The sequence below is a fragment of the Phyllobates terribilis genome, unplaced genomic scaffold (assembly GCF_046119375.1).
Source record: "Phyllobates terribilis strain yellow unplaced genomic scaffold, ASM4611937v1 Scaffold_5__5_contigs__length_657084704, whole genome shotgun sequence".
Classification (NCBI taxonomy): Eukaryota; Metazoa; Chordata; class Amphibia; order Anura; family Dendrobatidae; genus Phyllobates; species Phyllobates terribilis.
Genome location: NW_027362765.1, coordinates 288754757 through 288777565, shown reverse-complemented (window position 1 = coordinate 288777565; position 22809 = coordinate 288754757). Strand labels below are relative to the sequence as shown.

Genomic DNA, 22809 nt, shown 5'->3' with positions numbered 1-22809 from the left:
AGCTCAGATTAGAGACCAGGTCAATGTCACACAGAGTTCTAGCAGCAGACACATCTCTTCAACAACTGTTAAGAGGAGACTTTGTGCAGCAGGCCTTCATGGTAAAATAGCTGCTAGGAAACCACTGCTAAGGACAGGCAACAAGCAGAAGAGACAAGTTTGGGCTAAAGAACACAAGGAATGGACTTTAGACCAGTGGAAATCTGTGCTTTGGTCTGATGAGTCCAAATTTGAGATCTTTGGTTCCAACCACCGTGTCTTTGTGCGACGCAGAAAAGGGGAACGGATGGACTCAACATGCCTGGTTCCCACCGTGAAGCATGGAGGAGGAGGTGTGATGGTGTGGGGGTGCTTTGCTGGTGACACTGTTGGGGATTTATTCAAAACTGAAGGCATACTGAACCAGCATGGCTACCACAGCATCTTGCAACGGCATGCTATTCCATCCGGTTTGCGTTTAACTGGACCATCATTTATTTTTCAACAGGACAATGACCCCAAACACACCTCCAGGCTGTGTAAGGGCTATTTGACCAAGAAGGAGAGTGATGGGGTGCTATGCCAGATGATCTGGCCTCCACAGTCACCAGACCTGAACCCAATCGAGATGGTTTGGGGTGAGCTGGACCGCAGAGTGAAGGCAAAAGGGCCAACAAGTGCTAAGCATCTCTGGGAACTCCTTCAAGATTGTTGGAAGACCATTTCCGGTGACTACCTCTTGAAGCTCATCAAGAGAATGCCAAGAGTGTGCAAAGCAGTCATCAAAGCAAAAGGTGGCTACTTTGAAGAACCTAGAATATAAGACATATTTTCAGTTGTTTCACACTTTTTTGTTAAGTATATAATTTCACATGTGTTAATTCATAGTTTTGATGTCTTCAGTGTGAATGTACAATTTTCATAGTCATGAAAATACAGAAAAATCTTTAAATGAGAAGGTGTGTCCAAACTTTTGGTCTGTACTGTATATATATTACAAGGCCAAAGATTTCACTTCTTACATTACATGACCGATATCTATTGTATATCAATAGCTCAGAAACCGGTGAATCCTCGCAGTGCACAGTGCAGACCGGACAGTATAGTCCTCCATACAGTATTATGGCCCCCATATAATGCCCCATGCCTCCTGGGTGCCCATATAATGCCCCATGCCTACTGGGTCCCCATATAATGCCCCATGCCTACTGGGCCACAGGCCTCCATACATAAAAAAAAAATAAAAAAATCAAAGCACCTGCTGCTCGGGACTCCTCACCCGCGCCGGCATCTTCCCGCTCTGCACTGTGACTGCTCAGTAGATGGCACGGTGGAAAGACGTCATCGCTCTCTCTGACATGAGACATCAAAGTGCAGCAGCCGCGAAAGACACCGGACCTGATGGGGATGCACAGGGAGATGTAAGAAATGTGCCTGGGCCCTAAGCAAGCGTGGGGGGCGCTCTCCTCCGCACACAGGTCCCATAGTGAGCTGAGGTGCTCGACGGCGAGTGGGCCCCAGCACTTGCCCGAGTGTTCTGTGTGCTGACGCCGGGCCTTTATCAACCCATTATAATCTCACAGAAAACTAAACTTAAAATTCCTGATAACTCGCTGTCTCTAAAGTGACAGCCACAATACTCAGCTTGTGATCAGTTCTGCATAACCATGATGACTTTTTTTCTTTTTTTTAAATCTCACACCTCAACCTCAATGGCCCCTTTCCCTACATTTGCTGGGCAGCACTAGAATGTTTATACATAAATATGTTGGCTGCAATCCCATGTACATAAGTTGCCATAAAAGGAGAACTATAAAATCAAACATTGCTGAACATCTTTGCAGTAGATATTGTAAATTTGTCAAAAACTTTTTTTTTTCTTCTCCCACCACAAAACTATTGGTTAAAGAAGTTGTCCACTACTTGGACAACTTCTTGTCATCACCCATGCTTGGCCCCAATAAAATAAAATAGCCTATACTCACCTCCTGTACCGGCACCATTACTGCGGTGTCAGCACTCGCTCTCCCCGGGGCTCTGGTGCGGTATTGTTGTGACATGTGATGCCCAATCAGTGCTGGCGTCACTGTCCCCTCCTTCGTACGAATTGAACATGAAGAGGAGGTCAGAGATCAACTACAGCCTGGACTACTTCTTCATGCACAATTCGACAGGATTGGGGGCTGGGCTCATGTGTCACAACACTGCACGAAAGCCCCGGGGGAGAGCGAGTGCCGACACCACTGGAACGTCGCTAGCATGGGAGGTGAATACAGGCTTTTTAACTTTATCAGGGCCAAGCGTGGGGTATGAGAAGGAGTTGTCCTAGTAGTGGACAACCCCTTTAAACTTCTTGAAATTGTGGGCAAGAAAAATCTAATGTATACAGGCAGTTAAACAGAAACCCATCATACGATTCATGCTGCCCAAACCATGGCTGCATGAATCAGTCAGAGCCTGGCAGCACAATCACAGCACGAAATTCCAAAACGTTCCAAAGAAAATACAGTTAGAAGATTCGGCCGGGGAAAATAGCCAAAGAAGAGACTAGTCCAGCGCTGCCCCCGGCTGCTTTTCCCAGCGTAACTTCAGGTGACTCATAGGTCTCTCCCATGGCATTGTGGGAAAAACTCATCCAGGGCAGGACAAGTCTAGTCTCGTCTCTGGCTACCATCCCCAGCCTGTTTGTCTAACACTAGAGTGTTTCAGAGATGTATACCCAACTGCAATCAAGCAGACAGGCTGATTCATCCTTCCTGTGGTTTGGGCAGCATGAATCAGGCAACAGGTTCCACTTAAAGGGAATCTGTCAGCAGATTTTTGCAATGTTATCTGAGAGCAGCATAATGTAGTGGCTGAGAGCCTGATTCCAGGGAGGTGTCACTTACTGGACCTCTTAGTGCAGTTTTGATAGAATCCCTGTGTAGATGTCCTAGTGCTCAGAATGCTGAGCTGTGTATTACTCCACCCACACCCCTGCTTGGCAGCTTCCTGTCTACACTATGCATTGTGAGCAAGTTGCCAATCAGTGGCGGGGCGGGGTTACACAAATTAACTGGTCTGGCATACATGTGAGACCTAGTCCTGGAGTGATAATCTCCTACAGATAAAATACTGGTTGTATTGAAACTACAACACAACCTAATAAGTGATAAAACCCTGTAATCAGGATCTCTGCTCCCACATTTTGCTGCTCTCAGATTGAAATAGAAAAAAAAACTGCTGACAGATTACAGTTAGGCTATGTGCACACGTACCGCTTTTTTATGCGTTTTCACGGCGGTTTTCCCGACGCAAAAACGCTTGTTAATAGGTCTGCCATGCATAGCAATGCTAATCCGGATGTGCTGTGCACATGATGCGTAAATTTACGCTCCGGACTCGCATTGCGTTAAAAAACGCAGCATGACCATCGTTTCCACCGCAAGTTCGCGCCCATTGACTTGCACTGAACCGCAGCAAACCCGCAGGTATATGTGGATTTGCTGCGTTTCAATTAAAGTCAAAGGCTGCGAATAAGCGGCGGAAACGCTGTGCGGGTGGTACCCGGGTTGGAGAGGAGGACTACATCTCCTCTCATCCGACCGCCGCTCCCGCTGATAATAGCGGGAGTGGCGTGTCTGGGAGGAGCAGTAGTCTTCCCAGCCAAGCCAGCTACCAAGCGCTGTGTAAAAAATGAAAAAAATAAAGCAAAAAAGAAAAAAAAAACCCTTTATACTCACCTGTCCGGCGGCCCCTGGTGTCTTCCTGGTCCCCGGTGGCAATCCTCTCCTCCCCGAAGTGTACTGAGCTGCCGGACCTGAGGTGACGTCAGCGATCAGCTGATCGGTCACGTGAACGCACCCTGGGAAATTTCAGAAGACAGTTCCCAGGGTGATGGCGGTGAGATCTCACCGGGGCTGATCAGCTGATGAACCCCAGTGACCTACTGCACAGCAATGTACACTGACAGGAGTGATTTTACACCCCTGTCAGTATACACTGCTTTCTTCTACAGCAGTGACATCAGTGATTGCTGATGTCACTGCTGTAGAAGTGACACGGATTGTCGTGGGACACTCGTTGGCGGTACATGTGTAGCACCCCGAGGACTCGGCTGCTACAGGGGTATTGCACCTCGAACCAGAGGTGCGGTATTCCACTCCCGGGTAAGGATGGAGTGTGGAACGGGGCTCAGTTAGCTGCATACACTACACTCACCCCATTTCCGGGGGACAGATCAACGGTACTCCCACCAGATAGATGTGCAGGTACGACAGCGTCTGTCCCTGGCTGGAGTGGGGAGGGGGGAGGAATATCCCAGTGGTGTAGGAGCAGACAGGGGAGGGACTCTGGGCATAGGTAGGAGCCCATTGGGTGCTGGTCACCTGGGCTCGGGTGTCAGAAGGGAGTATAAAAGGTGGGCACCATGATAGAACGGAGGAGAGGTGCAGAGGAGTGCAGTCTGAGAGAGTTCAGCCAGAGAGGGCTGACAGGGAGCTGTGGCTCAGTCCGGGCCCAGCTCCAGAGCCAGGCCTGAAGTGGAGGCCTGAAGCAGAGAGAGAGAGAGAGAGAAGTAAGAGGAAGAAGGAACATAAACACCAGGAAAGGCCCAGAGACGCAAGAAAAGAGGGAACCCTAAGATCCCACGGAATAACGGGTGAAGGGTTGGCAGAACAGGGTACCGGATCCCAAACTGGTGGAGGCCAATTATCCTTAGCCAGGAACCGGAGGTCGTGGTCAAGTCTTGGCGCGACCCCTCACCATATCCACCAGGAAGGCATACCGTATAGGGTCAGGGAAACCGGGAAAGGTTTCGCCACCAGAAGGCCCGAGGGAGCCGGACAAAGGTGGGTCCCTGGTGGGGACGGCCAGTAGGAAGGAAGAGAGGGGAGCTCTGGACCACGCTCTGGAATTGCCTGGGAGTTGGCCGAGTCCCTGACCTGGTGGACGCAGCATGACTCGGGCGGTCTTGACTGCGCACAAGGGACCTGATAAAGAACTGTGAGTAAAGCATTGAAAACTGCAGCTGTACGTCTCACTGATTCCTTGTCGCATTAGCACTATTAGGACGGGGACTACTATAACATCACTACCCATCATCCCCTCTTCGCCTGCTGCCCTGGGGCCATACCCCTCCCGTTGGGGGTTATACTATCCACGCTGCACACCCGTACCACCGGCCTCAGAGGTCTGCCCTGCAGCGGCGGCTTCATAGCCGCAATCAACGGGTGGCGTAGTCGAACAATATAACATCTTATTCTAAGTTCTGCCACTTGGTTTGACACCCTGGGCACGGACCGGGTCACTGCCACGAGGACTACTACCCCTATCAGATCCGGCTCCGGGTATTCCCCGCATGCGCAACGCTGCACAACATGGCCCAGGGGGTGCGTCACATGGACTGCGTCGTTGACGGCGGACAGGTGAGGAATATGGTTGTTTGTTATTTTACGTTTTTTTCAGGAGATCAATGGCTTCACGGAGAAGTACAATAATTTTTTATTTTTTTTTTAAACCGTGTGTTTTTTATTTCATTAAAATACTTTATTCTGGCTGTGTTTTTATTGAAAAGGAGGTGACCATTTTACTACGCAGTTAGTAATGGGGGTGTCTTATAGACGCCCTCCATTACTAACCTGGGCTTCACAACAGCCGCCAATACAAGGCTGACGTGAACTCCAACCCCTTTACCCCACTCGCCACCACTACAGGGCAGTGGGGAGAGCGGAGGCTAAGCGCTAGATTTGGCGCATCTTATGGATGTGCCATTTCTGGGACTGTTGAGGGGTGATATTAATAGGCGCTGAGGGGGCTAGCATTCATGGCCCCTTCCCCGGCTACTAATATCAGCCCCTAGCGGTCGGCTTTCTCTCTGCTGGTTATAAAAATGATGCGAGAGCCCACGCTATTTTTTTATTTTATTTTAGGCTCTGTGCCCACAATCCAGAAGTAGAAGCGTTTTGGACGCATATTTTTTGCTGCGTCCGTAACACTGCATTCTATTGAACGCAGGTAAATCCACGTGTCCATTGAACCATACGTATTTACCGCATTCAATACTTTCTAGTGGTCAAATTTCTGTTGCGCAGACTAGCGACTCCGCAAGAGAATTTGACATGTTGCGGTCCTGAAAGACGCACCGCATATCAGTGTCCACAGGAGACATGCAGCCTCTGATGCACGCATAGTGGACATGGGATTTCTAGAGATCCCATTCACTATGCTGTAATATTTGGACGCTGCGGGTTTGACGCTGTATAAGTATGAAGCGTCAAACCTGCAGTGGCTTCTGATCGTGGCCACGTACCCAAACTCACCCATAGCATGTCAATTTCTGTAGCGGACACGCTAGTCTCCGCTGCAGATTTTGACCGATTAAAGTGTCATTACATGTGGTGGATTCACCGACAGCAAAAGTGCGGCATTGGAACACCGCATTTTGGACACAACAAAAATATGCTGTGTCCAAATCAATGCTGAGTGCTGATCGGGGACACAACACACCAGCTGTGAGATGTTAATTATGGCCAGGGACCATGTTTGCATTAGGCACCTTCCCAGGCTAAAAATAGCAGCTCACAGCAACCGCATAAATTACATGAATAGAAATGGTAATGAAGATAGGGTGTATAGGATCAGCTGACACCCAGCTCTTTTGTTTGGTGGTATCATACCTTTTCATGACCAAACCTAATTAAAGTAAAGTAAAGAATTAAATAAACACACAGACACAGAGTAAACATTTTATTTGAAATACAACAGACACATTCTTTAATCATTAAAATTAACCAATATACCCATCCCAGTTTTGATGGTAATCCAAGGTTTAAGCAATGTCCCACCAAATAACTTTATTTATCTCCAAAAAGCATTTATTGATGTACAAAAACGCATGTAAAATCCGCATGCGTTTTTTCTGACAAGGAGATGCAGAAATGCTCAGGAAATTTCTGCTACAAAAAAGTACTGTGCGCACATAGTCTTAAGAGAAACTTTCTCTCTGTCATGTAGGCATCTTTCAAGTGTGGACGATTACGTTATCCATGAAGGGTACATCTATTCTGGATGGAAATGCTGTAAATTTTCCACCCAAATTTTGTGCAGAAAATCCACAGTGAAATAAAGTAGCAGAAAAGTGGATGAGATTTTAACAAACCTCATCCACATGCTGCGGAAATTGACCTGTACTGCAGATTTTTAAATCTGAAACGTGTCAATTTATGTCGCCTTGAGTTTCACTGGGAAGTCAAAATATGTAATAAAACTCAGTTGTTACAGATTTTGCTATATTTCCCATGAAAAAAAAAGGTTAAAAAAAATCCCACAATGACTGGTGCAGGCAATCATAGTCTGCAGTGGTCACAAAAAATGGACTTACAAGGATCAGACAATAATGGAGGCACCCCAGGTGACACAATGAATGGAGGGTACAGTAAAGGAGGCACCCCAGATGCCACAATGAATTTGATGGTACAATAACGGAGGCACCCCCAGATGACACAATGAATTGAGGGTACAATAATGGAGGCACCCCAGGTGACACAACGAATGGAGGGTAGAATAATGGAGGCACCCCAGGTGACACAACGAATGGAGGGTAGAATAATGGAGGCACCCCAGGTGACACAACGAATGGAGGGTAGAATAATGGAGGCACCCCAGGTGACACAACGAATGGAGGGTAGAATAATGGAGGCACCCCAGGTGACACAACGAATGGAGGGTAAAATAATGGAGGCACCCCAGGTGACACAACGAATGGAGGGTAGAATAATGGAGGCACCCCAGGTGACACAACGAATGGAGGGTAGAATAATGGAGGCACCCCAGGTGATACAACGAATGGAGGGTAGAATAATGGAGGCACCCCAGATGACACAATGAATGGAGGGTACAATAATGGAGGCACCCCAGATGACACAATGAATGGAGGGTACAATAATGGAGGCACCCCAGGTGACACAACGAATGGAGGGTACAATAATGGAGGCACCCCAGATGCCACAATGAATGGAGGGTACAATAATGGAGGCACCCCAGGTGACACAATGAATGGAGGGTAGAATAATGGAGGCACCCCAGGTGACACAATGAATGGAAGGTACAATAATGGAGGCACCCCAGGTGACACAATGAATGGAGGGTACAATAATGGAGGCACCCCAGGTGACACAATGAATGGAAGGTACAATAATGGAGGAACCCCAGATGACACAATGAATGGAGGGTACAATAATGGAGGCACCCCAGGTGACACAATGAATGGAGGGTACAATAATGGAGGCACCCCAGATGCCACAATGAATGGAGGCACCCCAGGTGACACAATGAATGGAAGGTACAATAATGGAGGCACCAATAATGGAGACACTCTGAATGGTACAACTACATAGGACACACAATTACTGGCACTACTAACAGAAGCAGTCATCCACAGACATTACACATAAACGTGGAGCTCTTGAGATTGATAACTCTCACATCTTGAACTGTAATTACTTTCCAGCTAATTACCTCATGAGTAACACTCTTATAGCCATGCATTAATGACATAAATAATGACGTCATGTCACACAGCTAATACTGACCAATGCTAATAAATGACAAGAGAAATGTATGCTGTCACCTGTTCCCGCTTCTTCTTATAATTCTGTCTACTACAGCAATCCTATAGTGCAGAGGAACGAGACAAACCAAACATGTCCGCTCAGTATTGTACGCATGCGCTTTCCCAAACAATAACGTCGCGGCCATTTTGGCTATGGCTTTTGCCCGGCCTCGGTCACCAATGTAAACAGAGCAAGTGCCTTGCTGCCTGATTGCGGAAGTGAACGGCGCAGCAGAGTAATTTGTCGTAAACATCAGTGATGAATAGTTCCGGTGCACTTATTGGCTGCTGATAGTGAAGAGCTGGTCCTGCCATCGGTGTATGTAGAGCCTGCATTGTTATTTATATCCTGCATGTGGTGCATCAGGGAGTGTGGTGTGGGGGTGGGGAGTGACACCTAGGGGGACTAGAAGTGCCAGCAGGCAGTTTATTGGGTGAACTGTTGCAATGTTATAAAAATGGATGGGAAGCAGCCATGTGATGCAGTATGGGATTTTAGGTGTTTCTGCCTCACAAAATGTTAGAAATGAGAAATGTTGTATTATATGTTATCATAGAAATCTGCTTCTTTCTCCTCCTGGACTGAGTTTTCACTCTCCCTTCTGGAGTAAAATCTGTATTAGTGAAGATAAATGTTACCATTACTGAGATAGATGACAATTAGTACTTGTAAATTCCATGGAGCGAAGAGCTAGAGGCAGAGACATTCTGCTACAAGTTCTCCTGATATGACAGTTACAGTTCTCCATAGAACTTTCTGAGCACCAACTGTCATCTCTTATCTCAGTAATGGGGAAATCTTCATTCACTGAAGATAATTTTAACCTGGGATTGAGAATTTTGAGAGTGAAAGATTAGTCCTGGAGGAGAAAAAGTAGATTTCTCTGATAAGATGTATTACAAAGTGTCTTATTATCATGTATGCTATTAAAATGACATTTACTATTTAATGGGTTTAAAAAAATGCCTAAAAATGATAGAAAAATGTAAACAAATCTTTACAGAAAACACTGAAGGAACAATGTTAACAAACGCTTCAGAAAACGTTAGCAAAACAATAAAAAAAAAAGTCACATAAAGTGTTTAATGAAGCGGTTTGTGCTTGAAAAACTTGTCTTTGACCTCCTTATGTGTGCACATACCCTAATAGTTCTCTGCTTTATAAGGCTCTTCCAGGAGTAAAAATACTTCATTACTGATCCCCAACTGCCCTGCATCCGACGCGTTTCCGGCCTGTTATGACCTTACATTTTTCACCTTTTAAGCTGATTATTGGCTGAACAACACCTTCGAGACAAATTGGACCTTTCAACAAATTTACTGTTTTAAAGCACCATTCCAGTGTTTGTTTGTTTTTGTTTAGGTCTGGAGTGGTGCTTCAAATCTAAGGTCCCTGACCATACCCTCATACTTACCCTCTGACGCATTCACCTTTTATTGGCGCCGCTCCTGTCCCGCATCGCCATCTTGTGACCGCTGCTTCTGACTGGCTGGAAGTCTCAATGCATGTTTATGAGAGCTAGAAAGAGGCTCTCATAGACTTGCATTGAAAAGTGTCCTCCAGCTCTTGCTGGAGCGTTCTGGCAGATCACAAACTGCTGGAGACCGACCGGAGCGCCGCTGATAGAAGGTGAAGATGTTGGCAGGTAAGTACGAGGGCAGGGGCCTTACATTAGAAGCACCACTCCAGGGCTGCAATACAAAAAAACGCTAAATGGGGCTTTGAACAATTTTCATTTTCCACTTTTGTTTTTTCCTCCTTTTCCAAGAGCCATAACTTGTTTCTCTTAGTCAACTTAGCCATATTAGGGCTTGTGTTCTTAATTTATTTATTTTTTTTGTGAGATGAGTTATTTTTATAGACATCATTTACATTTCCAGACAATGTATTTAAAAAAAATCCTGGTGGGGTTAAAGGGTCCACTAGTGGACAACCCCAGCTTAATCAATTCAGGTTCCAGTTAAAAAAAGACAGAAGATATTCACCTCCTGCAGCTCCATTCCAGCAATGTCAGCACCACAGTTTGCGGAGAGTGACGTGACTTGTGTGATGTGTCGGGTGCAGCCAATTAGCATCCCGACGTCCGCTCTTACGGATTGATGAGCTGCAGCTGATAGTGGTCGATCATTGGCTGCAGCCTGCTGGGGACAAAAATCACAACATTTTTGCACAACTTTGATTGATGCAAATGTTTTGCAACATTTCAAGGAGCTTTTCTCTAGAAAACTCCTTGATCAATTGGTGCCTTTGTGCGTACCACCACAAATCAAAGGAGACAATGCCCCATTTCATCTCCTAGATGTAAATATCTAGTGTGGAGTTTAGAAGACTGACTACTTTTTTATTGATGGCCTGTCCATAGAATAGGCCATCAATATCTGATCCGTGGGGGTTTTGACAGAGCCGCTGTGTTCTAGCAGCATCCGAAAACTTCTGCCAACCGCCGGTAACACCCCCACCAATTAGATATTTATGACCTATCCTAATAATAGGCCATCAATAAAGAAGTAGTGGCCAACCCCTTTAAGACTATAATAGCTAGATGACATAAGTGATCAACATTTATATAGCCATATATACAGAGCCCTAAATCTGAAAGCAAAGCCCCAAATGAGTGAATGAACAAATTCATTTGGTGCACTTCAGTATAAGAATATACATAAGATGACTTTACAGATGAACTAATAGCATAAGTACCGAAGGTGACTATAGAGATGAATCAATAATGATGATGCAGGTACTCAACAGAAGGTAGTGATATAATGCCAGTAGTATAAAGGAATAATTATTTGCAGAACTATTGCCTACAGATAATTAAGTGTGCCACACAAAGTTGTATATATAAATAACCACCCATCAAATTCTTGAGTATGACTACATTCTAGATAAAAACAATGTTAATGGATCATTTTACCTGCAGATATCACTCCACAAAATCAAATTGCCCCAGCCACTCAAACGGATTGATGCACGTTTCGCTATGCAGCTTCATCAGGGGGTCAGTAAGAAGTTAAAATGGAACATCAGACCCTCACTAGTAAAAGATTTTAAAGTGTAACTGTCACTTCATCAAAATATGAATTAAATGCATCGGGTTGTAGCTCTGGTGTTAATAACTTTCTTATAATCTGAGTTATTTTCATGCAGAGTGTCCCTATACAGCTGCAGAGTTACCAACCATTCATTATTTTTTCAGTGGGAAGTTACTCAGCTAGAGCAGTCTGCTAGGAGTATACATGCTGCAACTTCCTTTCTTTTACTGCAGTGACCATTGGGATGCCAGCCCATAACAGAAAACCCGTATTCTTGTATGAATTGTGACATAGAGGAGAGAATCAGCTAACAGACCACAGCACAGTAAGAGAAGAGAGCTACAGCAGCATGAATAGTTGTGGTTTGAGACCCTAGTTTGATTCTGTTCACCATAGAACCTGTTAATATGACAGGTACCATCATGTACAATATGAAGCTCCAACCCCTCCTGTGACGATATAGAGTAAAATCTTAATTATGCCAGACATACTTTCTGATGGCAAGAGCAGCATTACTTTATTTTTATGTTGACTCTTTAATCTCTGTTCTTCTTTAGTTGATTAACACAGACTATTATTTGTATAACCTTGAATGTAATCTGCTCTTTGATTCTGAAACAGTGATGTGTATTTACAAGAGCCCCTGTATGTCAATAGATTATCACAAAGAATCATAGGTGAGCCCTGCACCTTTACCTCTGACATGTACAGTACAGACCAAAAGTTTGGACACACCTTCTCATTTAAAGATTTTTTTGTATTTTCATGACTATGAAAATTGTACATTCACACTGAAGGCATCAAGACTATGAATTAACACATGTGGAATTATATACTTAACAAAAAAGTGTGAAACAACTGAAAATATGTCTTATATTCTAGGTTCTTCAAGGTAGCCACCTTTTGTTTTGATGACTGCTTTGCGCACACTTGGCATTCTCTTGATGAGCTTCAAGAGATAGTCATCGGAAATGGTCTTCCAACAATCTTGAAGGAGTTCCCAGAGATGCTTAGCACTTGTTGGCCCTTTTGCCTTCACTCTGCTGTCCAGCTCACCCCAAACCATCTCAATTGGGTTCTGGTCTGGTGACTGTGGAGGCCAGGTCATCTGGCGTAGCACCCCATCACTCTCCTTCTTGGTCAAATAGCCCTTACACAGCCTGGAGGTGTGTTTGGGGTCATTGTCCTGTTGAAAAATAAATGATGGTCCAACTAAACGCAAACCGGATGGAATCGCATGCCGCTGCAAGATGCTGTGGTACCCATGCTGGTTCAGTATGCCTTCAATTTTGAATAAATCCCCAACAGTGTCACCAGTAAAGCACCCCCACACCATCACACTTCCTCTTCCATGCTTCACGGTGGGAACCAGGCATGTAGAGTCCATCCGTTCACCTTTTCTGCGTCGCCCAAAGACACTGTGGTTGGAACCAGAGATCTCAAATTTGGACTCATCAGACCAAAGCAGATTTCCACTGGTCTAATGTCTATTCCTTGTGTTCTTTAGCCCAAACAAGTCTCTTCTGCTTGTTGCCTGTCCTTAGCAGTGGTTTCCTAGAAGCTATTTTACCATGTAGGCCTGCTGCACAAAGTCTCTTAACAGTTGTTGAAGAGATGTGTCTGCTGCTAGAACTCTGTGTGGCATTGACCTGGTCTCTAATCTGAGCTGCTGTTAACCTGCGATTTCTGAGGCTGGTGACTCGGATAAACTTATCCTCAGAAGCAGGGGTGACTCTTGGTCTTCCTTTCCTGGGGCGGTCCTCATGTGAGCCAGTTTCTTTGTAGCGCTTGATGGTTTTTGCAACTTCACTTGGGGACACTTTCAAAGTTTTCCCAATTTTTCACACTGGCTGACCTTCATTTCTTAAAGTAATGATGACCACTCGTTTTTCTTTACTTAGAATTTGTATTATGGCAAGAAAAAAGCAGCTAACGGTCTATTCAGTAGGATTATCAGCTGTGTTTCCTCCAGACTTATGCACAACATAACTGATCGTCCCAACCCTATTTATAAGGCAAGAAATCCCACTTATTAAACCTGACAGGGCACACCTGTGAAGTGAAAGCCATTTCCGGTGAATACCTCTTGAAGCTCATCAAGAGAATGCCAAGAGTGTGCAAAGCAGTCATCAAAGCAAAAGGTGGCTACTTTGAAGAACCTAGAATATACGACATATTTTCAGTTGTTTCACACTTTTTTGTTAAGTATATAATTCCACATGTGTTAATTCATAGTTTTGATGCCTTCAGTGTGAATGTACAATTTTCATAGTCATGAAAATGCAGGAAAATCTTTAAATGAGAAGGTGTGTCCAAACTTTTGGTCTGTACTGTATATCACATGTCAGACTAAGCTTTGGGGGAGGAGGGTGAGAGCAGTTCTGCCATTCAGGGGGCTGAGCCCAGAGTAGCAGAAGGGACATGTGTTTCTGAGACAGAGAGAGTCTTGAGACAGAATCAAGCAGAGTCTGTCTTGGGACAGAGAATCAGAAAGACCTTTAGAAGGGGAATGAGAGACTTCCTTCAGGAAAGTAGATGGATTGCATGACATTATCGTAAGAGACACGGATTTGTATTCTACATTCTAGCCTAAGGGTACCGGCCCTGACTGGAAAGATTCAGATCTGCTCCATTAACCATCAGAGAGACATGGATACATTTTGGGGAGTCCAGAGGAGGACGAAGAAGTCACCTGGCCCCATGGATATGTTGTTTTGGGGTTGCTAGGAGGGACCCACCGGTCGCCTCGGACCCATGGAGACATTTGGAGTTGCCAAGAGGGACCCACTTGTCATCTGGCCCCATGCAACCTCTCTAAGAGGCCAGGGTTGGACCCTCGGGTCTCTTGGCCTTGTACTTTGATGGAATCTAGGATTCCTAAGCTTGCCGCTACCTTCTCTCTGTGACTGTTCTGTGTGTTTATTGTCCTCTTTGTGGGGCAATAAAGTATTGCCACGCTGTTTTACCCTCACCCTGCGTTGTCTGAGTAGCGTAGCGCCCACGGAAGACCCCGGGTCTTCACACCTACCTTTACATGTGGAAAGATGTGCCCCTGGGAAAAATTCTGATGTAATGCTGGAGATACCAGGGTGCTGAGGTGACAAGAGGCTGCCCACACTGCTGGTCACCTTTTGCGGATGCTGAGAGCTGGAGATTCGGTGATTACAGACAAAATGAGTGTGATTTGCCAATTAAAGTATTTAGGAATTTATTTATAGTGACATTTCCTTTTAGTTTTTTTTTTTCTACTCGTGGATAATCCCATTAAGGCTGAGTTCACACGATGCGTTTTTCATGCGTTTCCGCGGCGTTTTTGCAGTTGCGTAAACGCCGCGGAAACGCATGAAAAACGCATGGTAGAAGGGCAGCAATGTTCCCCAATGGAAATCCGCATGTGCTGTGCCCATGATGCGGATTTTTCCGCAGCGTAAACGCTGCGGTCAAAAATCCGCAGCATGTAAATTAATTTTGCGGAAACGCTGCTCTTTTGCCGCCATTGACTTGCATTAGACCGCATGGAATCCGCATCACTGTATATGTTGATGCGCTTTTCATGCGGTCTAATGTGCGGATGGTACCCGGGTGTGGATGAGAGGACTCTCATCCAGACCCAGGTACCATTAAAAAAAAAAGAATAAAATAAAAAATATATATTCTCACCTTCTGACGGCCCGCGCTGCATCCTGCCGGCTTCCCGCGCACTTCGCGGTTGAATGAAGGACCTTCGCTGACGTCAGAGTCATGTGACGGGTCACGTGACGCTGACGTCGGAAGGTCCTACAGTCTTCACTGCCGGCAGCCGGGACCGATGAAGCAGGACACCGGGGGCCATCAGATGGTAACGTATAGATTTATTTTTTATTTTTTGACATCACACACTATATAAATCCATGCCGGTTGCATGGATTTATATAGTGTAAAGTTGACAAGCACTTTCCAAGTGATGCTAAAATCGCTTGGGAAGCGCTTGTGAACCCGCATGCGGAAATGAAAGTGAAGACCGCTTCATTTCCGCATGTCCCTGGCAGGAAACCGCATGTACAATCCGCATGCGTTTTTTCCTGCCAGAGAGATGCAGAAACGCTCAGGAAAAAATCCTGAGCATTTCTGCATCGTGTGCACATACCCTAAGGGTCACTTCGATACTCTTATCTTCTGAACAACATGTAAAAACAATGTACTTAGTTGACAGATAAAGCCAATAAATGAAAATCACCAGAGAGATGTTTTACTCTGAATTCCCAGGATTGGTTTCCTGATGAAGTTATGAAAACAGCGAAACGCATGTGGTAGTGTGTGCTGTGACGGGTCCCAGCAAACATGGCCGAGGGTAGGTGCTTATTTGCTTTCTACTTGTAATAAAATTAGCTCATTCAGATGTCAGTATTTTTCATGTACGCAAAAAAAATGGTACTGGTGTCATCAGTGTTTTTGATCCGTGTCTCATCAATATTTTTCACATATGGATAAATAAGTGACAAAGCTTCTCCTATCCTTTGCAGTGTTAGACACAGATGGCACATGAATGTCATCCATGTGCTGTACGTGTTTTTCACAGGCTCATAGACTTCTATCGGCCCTCCTTGTCCATGCTGCCAGATAACAAAGGACATGTCTGTGAGTTTTGCACGGACACACAGTCTGCGAAAAAACACAGAGATGTGAATAGCACCATAGATTATAATGGGTATGTGTTGTATGCGTGAGATAGAACATGTGCGTGCAACACGGACGTCTGAATGAGGCCTTATACTGATGGCTTATTTTATTGCTTGAAGAGACAGTTTCCACTTTATGTGCGTGTATTTTATAGAGTCAGGATAGTGCTTCAGCTCACCAAAGTTAGTGCATGGGCACTTCTCTTCATTAGTAATTCATCGTGAATGGATAAAATAAGGTATTTATTTATATCTTCAGCAACACATTAAAAGCAAGCATCATTAGTAATCCATTGTGAATGGATAAAATATGTATTTACATCTTGAGCAACATGTCTGTCACACTGGTGGTTCATGGACCCACTGTGCCACGGGCCGGGCTTACTCTGGAGGGGCGAGGCTAAGCGGCAACCTGTTTTCACTAGAGCCCCTGATGGTGGAATTAGGCTTGAGCTGCAGGTAGTTGTCAGGTACCACTCCAGGGCAGTTCCTGGTACTGCGGCAGTTGACCCCAAGGGTCAGGATCACAGACTCGGAATCACTGGCAAGACAGAATACTGATGCTGGTTCAGACAATGCGGATACTGGAACACTAGACAGGACGGACACTGGTGCTGGTTCAGACAATGCTTATACTGGAACACTAGACAGGACGGACACTGGTGCTGGTTCAGACAATGCGGATTCTGGAACACTAGACAGGACGGACACTGGTGCTGGTTCAGACAATGCGGATTCTGGAACACTAGACAGGACGGACACTGGTGCTGGTTCAGACAATGCGGATTCTGGAACACTAGACAGGACGGACACTGGTGCTGGTTCAGACAATGCGGATTCTGGAACACTAGACAGGACGGACACTGGTGCTGGTTCAGACAATGCGGATACTGGAACACTAGACAGGACGGACACTGGTGCTGGTTCAGACAATGCGCATACTGGAACACTAGACAGGACGGACACTGGTGCTGGTTCAGACAATGCGGATTCTGGAACACTAGACAGGACGGACACTGGTGCTGGTTCAGACAATGCGGATTCTGGAACACTAGACAGGACGGACACTGGTGCTGGTTCAGACAATGCGGATACTGGAACACTAGACAGGACGGACACTGGTGCTGGTTCAGACAATGCGGATTCTGGAACACTAGACAGGACGGACACTGGTGCTGGTTCAGACAATGCGGATACTGGAACACTAGACAGGACGGACACTGGTGCTGGTTCAGACAATGCGGATACTGGAACACTAGACAGGACGGACACTGGTGCTGGTTCAGACAATGCGGATACTGGAACACTAGACAGGACGGACACTGGTGCTGGTTCAGACAATGCGGATACTGGAACACTAGACAGGACGGACACTGGTGCTGGTTCCGACAATGCGGATACTGGAACACTAGACAGGACGGACACTGGTGCTGGTTCAGACAGGACGGGTTCAGGACTCAGGTTCAGACAGGACTAGGAACAGTTTCAGGTTCTAAGGTAACAGGAACCTGACAACACACTTAGCAGCTTGAAGACTAGCTAAACACTGATGTTGCTCAGGCACATCCCTACAATTGAGGATACCTTAAATACCTGATTCTTTCCAGTTATATGCTGGGGACATTTCCGAAGTGCGCGCCCTGCCTCTTTAAGAAGTGGGGAGCTCACACGCCGTAAGCGTGTTGATGGAAGACCTGTGCAACGTGCGCAGGCCCTGGGATCAGGAAGCCGCGGCAGGGACCGGAACAGAGGCTGTGGCAGTATGTCGACGTCCCTGCCGGGAGGAGGGAGAGGGGTCCTGCATGGACACCAGCGTTACAATGTTAAAAGCAGGCACAATCAATATGAAGAAAAAACATGACAGGAACCGATGCGTTTCTGACCTTACGGTCCTTACTCATAGTCCATAAGGCAAACAATGTGTGTGCAGCTTCATTTATACCAAAAACTGAAACAAAGACACACCCCGTTATTTCCTGTCACATGTGATATAGGGAAATTTATCATTAAATTTACAAACCAGACTAAACAGAAAAAAATATATATATGCAAGCTTTTAGAGCACAGAGTCTCCTTCTTCAGACAATATTACAAATGAAAATGCCTGAAGAAGGAGACTCTGTGCTCCGAAAGCTTATATATATATATACAGTACAGACCAAAAGTTTGGACACACCTTCTCATTTAAAGATTTTTCTGTATTTTCATGACTATGAAAATTGTACATTCACACTGAAGGCATCAAAACTATGAATTAACACATATGGAATTATATACTTAACAAAAAAGTGTGAAACAACTGAAAATATGTCTTATATTCTAGGTTCTTCAAAGTAGCCACATTTTGCTTTGATGACTGCTTTGCACACTCTTGGCATTCTCTTGATGAGCTTCAAGAGGTAGTCACCGGAAATGGTCTTCCAACAATCTTGAAGGAGTTCCCAGAGATGCTTAGCACTTGTTGGTCCTTTTGCCTTCACTCTGCGGTCCAGCTCACCCCAAACCATCTCGATTGGGTTCAGGTCTGGTGACTGTGGAGGCCAGGTCATTTGGCGTAGCACCCCATCACTCTCCTTCTTGGTCAAATAGCCCTTACACTGCCTGGAGGTGTGTTTGGGGTCATTGTCCTGTTGAAAAATAAATGATGGTCCAACTAAACGCAAACCGGATGGAATAGCATGCCGCTGCAAGATGCTATGGTAGCCATGCTGGTTCAGTATGCCTTCAATTTTGAATAAATCCCCAACAGTGTCACCAGCAAAGCACCCCCACACCATCACACCTCCTCCTCCATGCTTCATCAGACCAAAGCACAGATTTCCACTAGTCTAATGTCCATTCCTTGTGTTCTTTAGCCCAAACAAGTCTCTTCTGCTTGTTGCCTGTCCTTAGCAGTGGTTTCCTAGCAGCTATTTTACCATGAAGGCCTGCTGCACAAAGTCTCCTCTTAACAGCTGTTGTAGAGATGTGTCTGCTGCTAGAACTCTGTGTGGCATTGACCTGGTCTCTAATCTGAGCTGCTGCTAACCTGTGATTTCTGAGGCTGATGACTCGGATAAACTTATCCTCAAGAAGCAGAGGTGACTCTTGGTCTTCCTTTCCTGGGGCGGTCCTCATGTGAGCCAGTTTCTTTGTAGCGCTTAGATGGTTTTTGCAACTGCACTTGGGGACACTTTCAAAGTTTGTCCAATTTTTCGCACTGACTGACCTTCATTTCTTAAAGTAATGATGGCCACTCGTTTTTCTTTACTTAGCTGCTTTTTTCTTGCCATAATACAAATTCTAACAGTCTATTCAGTAGGACTATCAGCTGTGTATCCACCAGACTTCTGCACAATACAACTGATGGTCCCAACCCCATTTATAAGGCAAGAAATCCCACTTATTAAACCTGACAGGGCACACCTGTGAAGTGAAAACCATTTCTGGTGACTACCTCTTGAAGCTCATCAAGAGAATGCAAAGAGTGTGCATAGCAGTCATCAAAGCAAAAGGTGGCTACTTTGGAGAACCTAGAATATAAGACATATTTTCAGTTGTTTCACACTTTTTTGTTAAGTATATAATTCCACATGTGTTAATTCATAGTTTTGATGCCTTCAGTGTGAATGTACAATTTTCATAGTCATGAAAATACAGAAAAATCTTTAAATGAGAAGGTGTGTCCAAACTTTTGGTCTGTACTGTATTTTCTGGTTAGCCAATAAAGGTATCACTCCGAGAATACTTTTGTCATTTTTGGGCATAAAAGTATTTACATCGATTTTTCTGGCTAACTCGGTACCACAATATAACTTTGTATTGCACATCAACATCAGAATCAGGAAGGCTTCCCAATTCAGTCCGTAAGGACCATAAGGTCAGAAACCCGTGAGTCCCTATCATAGTTTTTTCTCCACTTTGATGTCTTTAACGTATTGGTGAAGATATACATAAATATCTTATTTTATCCTAACATTGTCCTGCCGTTTGTGGATACACTTTCTGTGCATATATTGAGTGAGGATTGCGTTATCTCATTTGTAAATAATTTAGATATTTTTTGCCTTCTTATACTATCTGCTTTGTCCACCAGAGAGAAGTTCTAGCCCCCTTTACTCCCAGGATTCTCTAGAGGAAAATAACAGTATTCTGCAGGATAATCAGGTAAATGTTGTAGCAGTTAAAGTCAAGTTATGCAAGCCACAATTATTTTGATGCTATATTTTTACTCCTTTTTAGGCTGAAGATTTGCTTGACATTAAAGTTGAAGTTATAGATGAAGAAGAAGAAGATCAGATTTATATGAGGGCTGATCTGGAATGTAAGGAGGAGGAGACTTTCATTAATGATAAAGGAGGTAGTAGCACTGAAGGTTCCCTTAATGCCCATAATATGATCATCCTGTGTAAGCCATGTCTTCAGCTTGTGCATTTGTGTTTTCCATAGATGGATCCAATATGAAAAACCTTTCAGAAAGATATCCCAGTCCTGGAAATTCCTTAGACTTTTCAGTAGAGAATTACAGTGTCCCCAAGGATCTACAGGTAGGCAAAATTGAGAAATTAATAAATTAAAACTACTTCATATTACCTAGAATTTTTTTTATCTTTCCCACATAATTTCTGTACTCCTTAGTAAGAGAAGAGGAAATAGGCAGGTTTTGGGAGGACTGTCAGATGCTGGGAGCGGGTATGCGATCTGTATACTCTCTGACACATTTTGACTAGATGGGCGCTGCCTCGCTCAATGCAAGTGTATTGAGCGAGACCGGAAACCGTCTAGTTGGAATGTGGCGAAGAGTTTGCTCCCTGCATCGTATAATCCTTACAACGCACAGTGCACATGATATGAAGATTTCCAAGTCTGCAGTCACATATCGTGACTGCAGACTTGTAGTTTAAGACCGGACAACCCCTTTAAGAATTTCTGAACAGCTCTTTCATCAGGGTTATGTAAAAGTCTCAATTTACACTTGGAAAAGCCACAGTTCACTCACCCTCCCTGACAATCAGTCTTTGTAAGGATTGTCAGATGACAAGTCACCTTATCGCAGCTCAAGAGGAATACCAAAGAAGATGTGCAAGATTTAAAGCAAATCTAGAAAGATATAACTGGAGTTTCTAGATAGCACTTATATTGGGGATATGTAAAAGTCTCAATTCACACTTGAGGAAGGCACTGTTCTCTCACCACACTAACAATCAGGAGAAAAGCTTAGTATATGGTCATAGACCATCTTCTGCTGGGTCCTCCTGCTACTCACAAAGACTCATTTGACTTTTACGATTTTTGTGACTCCTTTGGTGTAGATCTGGACTCTATTTTGGTTGGATTGACACCATGTACAAAAAAGTATTATTTTTCTCCTTCCCCCATGACGGCACCACGCAGAGAGGGGATCCGCCCTTAAGGACAGGAAACCTACAGATAAAAAGGGCGGCATCTCTCTCCTGCATCAGTTGTTTACAGAGCACAGAGAAGACCCCCAGGTTAGTAACACAAATTTTAACATTTTTAAGGAGTTTACCAGACACACCTCGTGACACACCTCGTCCTTGACGGGGACCTACAGAAAGAATGAAAGAAGAAGGAAAGAAAGAAAGAAAAGAATGAGAAAGAAGAATATTGACTTACCAGGCCCAGCCAGACCGGTTCAGGCAGCGGGGTTTCCCTGCCTCGGCTGGTGCGGTGCCCTGTAGCGCCACTGGGCCTCCAGTGTGGCAGGGAGACGCAGCGCAGGAGAAGACCGGAGCCGCTGTGTTCTCCAGTGGTGTCGGGGCCCAGGTCGGTGAGTATGCCTGGGCTTCCGGGGCCCATTGCGGAAGCCCGAACGCCTCCCTGTGTGTCTGGGTAGTCGGCGTGACTGGGCGCGCGCGCTCGCTGGGCGCCTCCCCTCTGACGCGAGCCGCAGTGCACCACTGGGTGTCGGCGTTCTGGGCGCGCGCACCGGAAGTGCCACGTGCCCTCTGGAAGCGGCGTGGGAACCTGGAGCACGTTATGCCCAGCAAGAGGAAGCGTTGGGGGAGGGATGGACTCCCCTGTGGGGAGGGGGGGCGTCCCCCATGCTGTAGGGAGCAGGAGCTACAGGAGGTGCAGTCCCTGCACCCCCACTCACCACCACCTCCGCAACATGGAAAGCGTGTGAAAGGACCCCCCCAGTGACCCTTCACGCCAGCACAGCCAAAGTGACAGTCGAAGCGGGCAGTCCGGCAGGTCTTCGCAACGCGGCAAGGACTCCAGCGTGGCGTCAACCTCGAGGAAAGGCCCATCTACTGGAGCGGGTTCCTCTTCAAATCCGGTATTCCCTCTTACAACGGGACAGTAAGTGATCTTCGGGAAAGCTCACTTGTAACTTGGGACCCCCCTCTCTCTTTTCTTCTCTCATCAGGGAAGGAAGAGTACGGGCAAGTCCAAACACAGGACCTGCGTGCTTTGCGCAGAGGATCTGCCCACCACATGGCAAAAAAGGCTATGCAACTCGTGTATTGAATAAACAATTTGCGAAGAGACCCCTAAGTTCGCCTCAGAGCTCAGATCCCGGATTAAATCCCAGGTTGAGGATACCTT

The 22809-nt window shown here is 45.5% G+C and overlaps 2 protein-coding genes across 6 annotated transcripts in view; one reads left to right on the top strand and one right to left on the bottom strand.

The window, feature by feature from the left end:
* LOC141272989 (uncharacterized) overlaps positions 1-8730 on the bottom strand; it is a 62223-nt gene extending 53493 nt beyond the window's left edge. The window contains exon 1 of one of the 2 annotated variants that reach the window (XM_073684254.1): positions 8588-8730. In XM_073684254.1, coding sequence (XP_073540355.1) covers positions 8588-8715 — 128 coding nt within the window. In that variant the 5' untranslated portion in view covers positions 8716-8730. Of the gene's footprint in view, positions 1-8549 lie in introns of both variants that reach the window. The other variant, XM_073684255.1, reaches the window with a different exon arrangement.
* LOC141272987 (uncharacterized) overlaps positions 8725-22809 on the top strand; it is a 28119-nt gene continuing 14034 nt past the window's right edge. Inside the window, exons 1-5 of one of the 4 annotated variants that reach the window (XM_073684251.1) lie at positions 8725-8888; positions 15848-15932; positions 20336-20406; positions 20482-20599; positions 20689-20786. In XM_073684251.1, the coding sequence (XP_073540352.1) occupies positions 15923-15932; positions 20336-20406; positions 20482-20599; positions 20689-20786 (297 nt within the window). In that variant the 5' untranslated portion in view covers positions 8725-8888; positions 15848-15922. Of the gene's footprint in view, positions 8889-11828; positions 11928-15847; positions 15933-20335; positions 20407-20481; positions 20600-20688; positions 20787-22809 lie in introns of those variants that run through there. The other 3 variants (XM_073684249.1, XM_073684252.1, XM_073684250.1) reach the window with 3 other exon arrangements.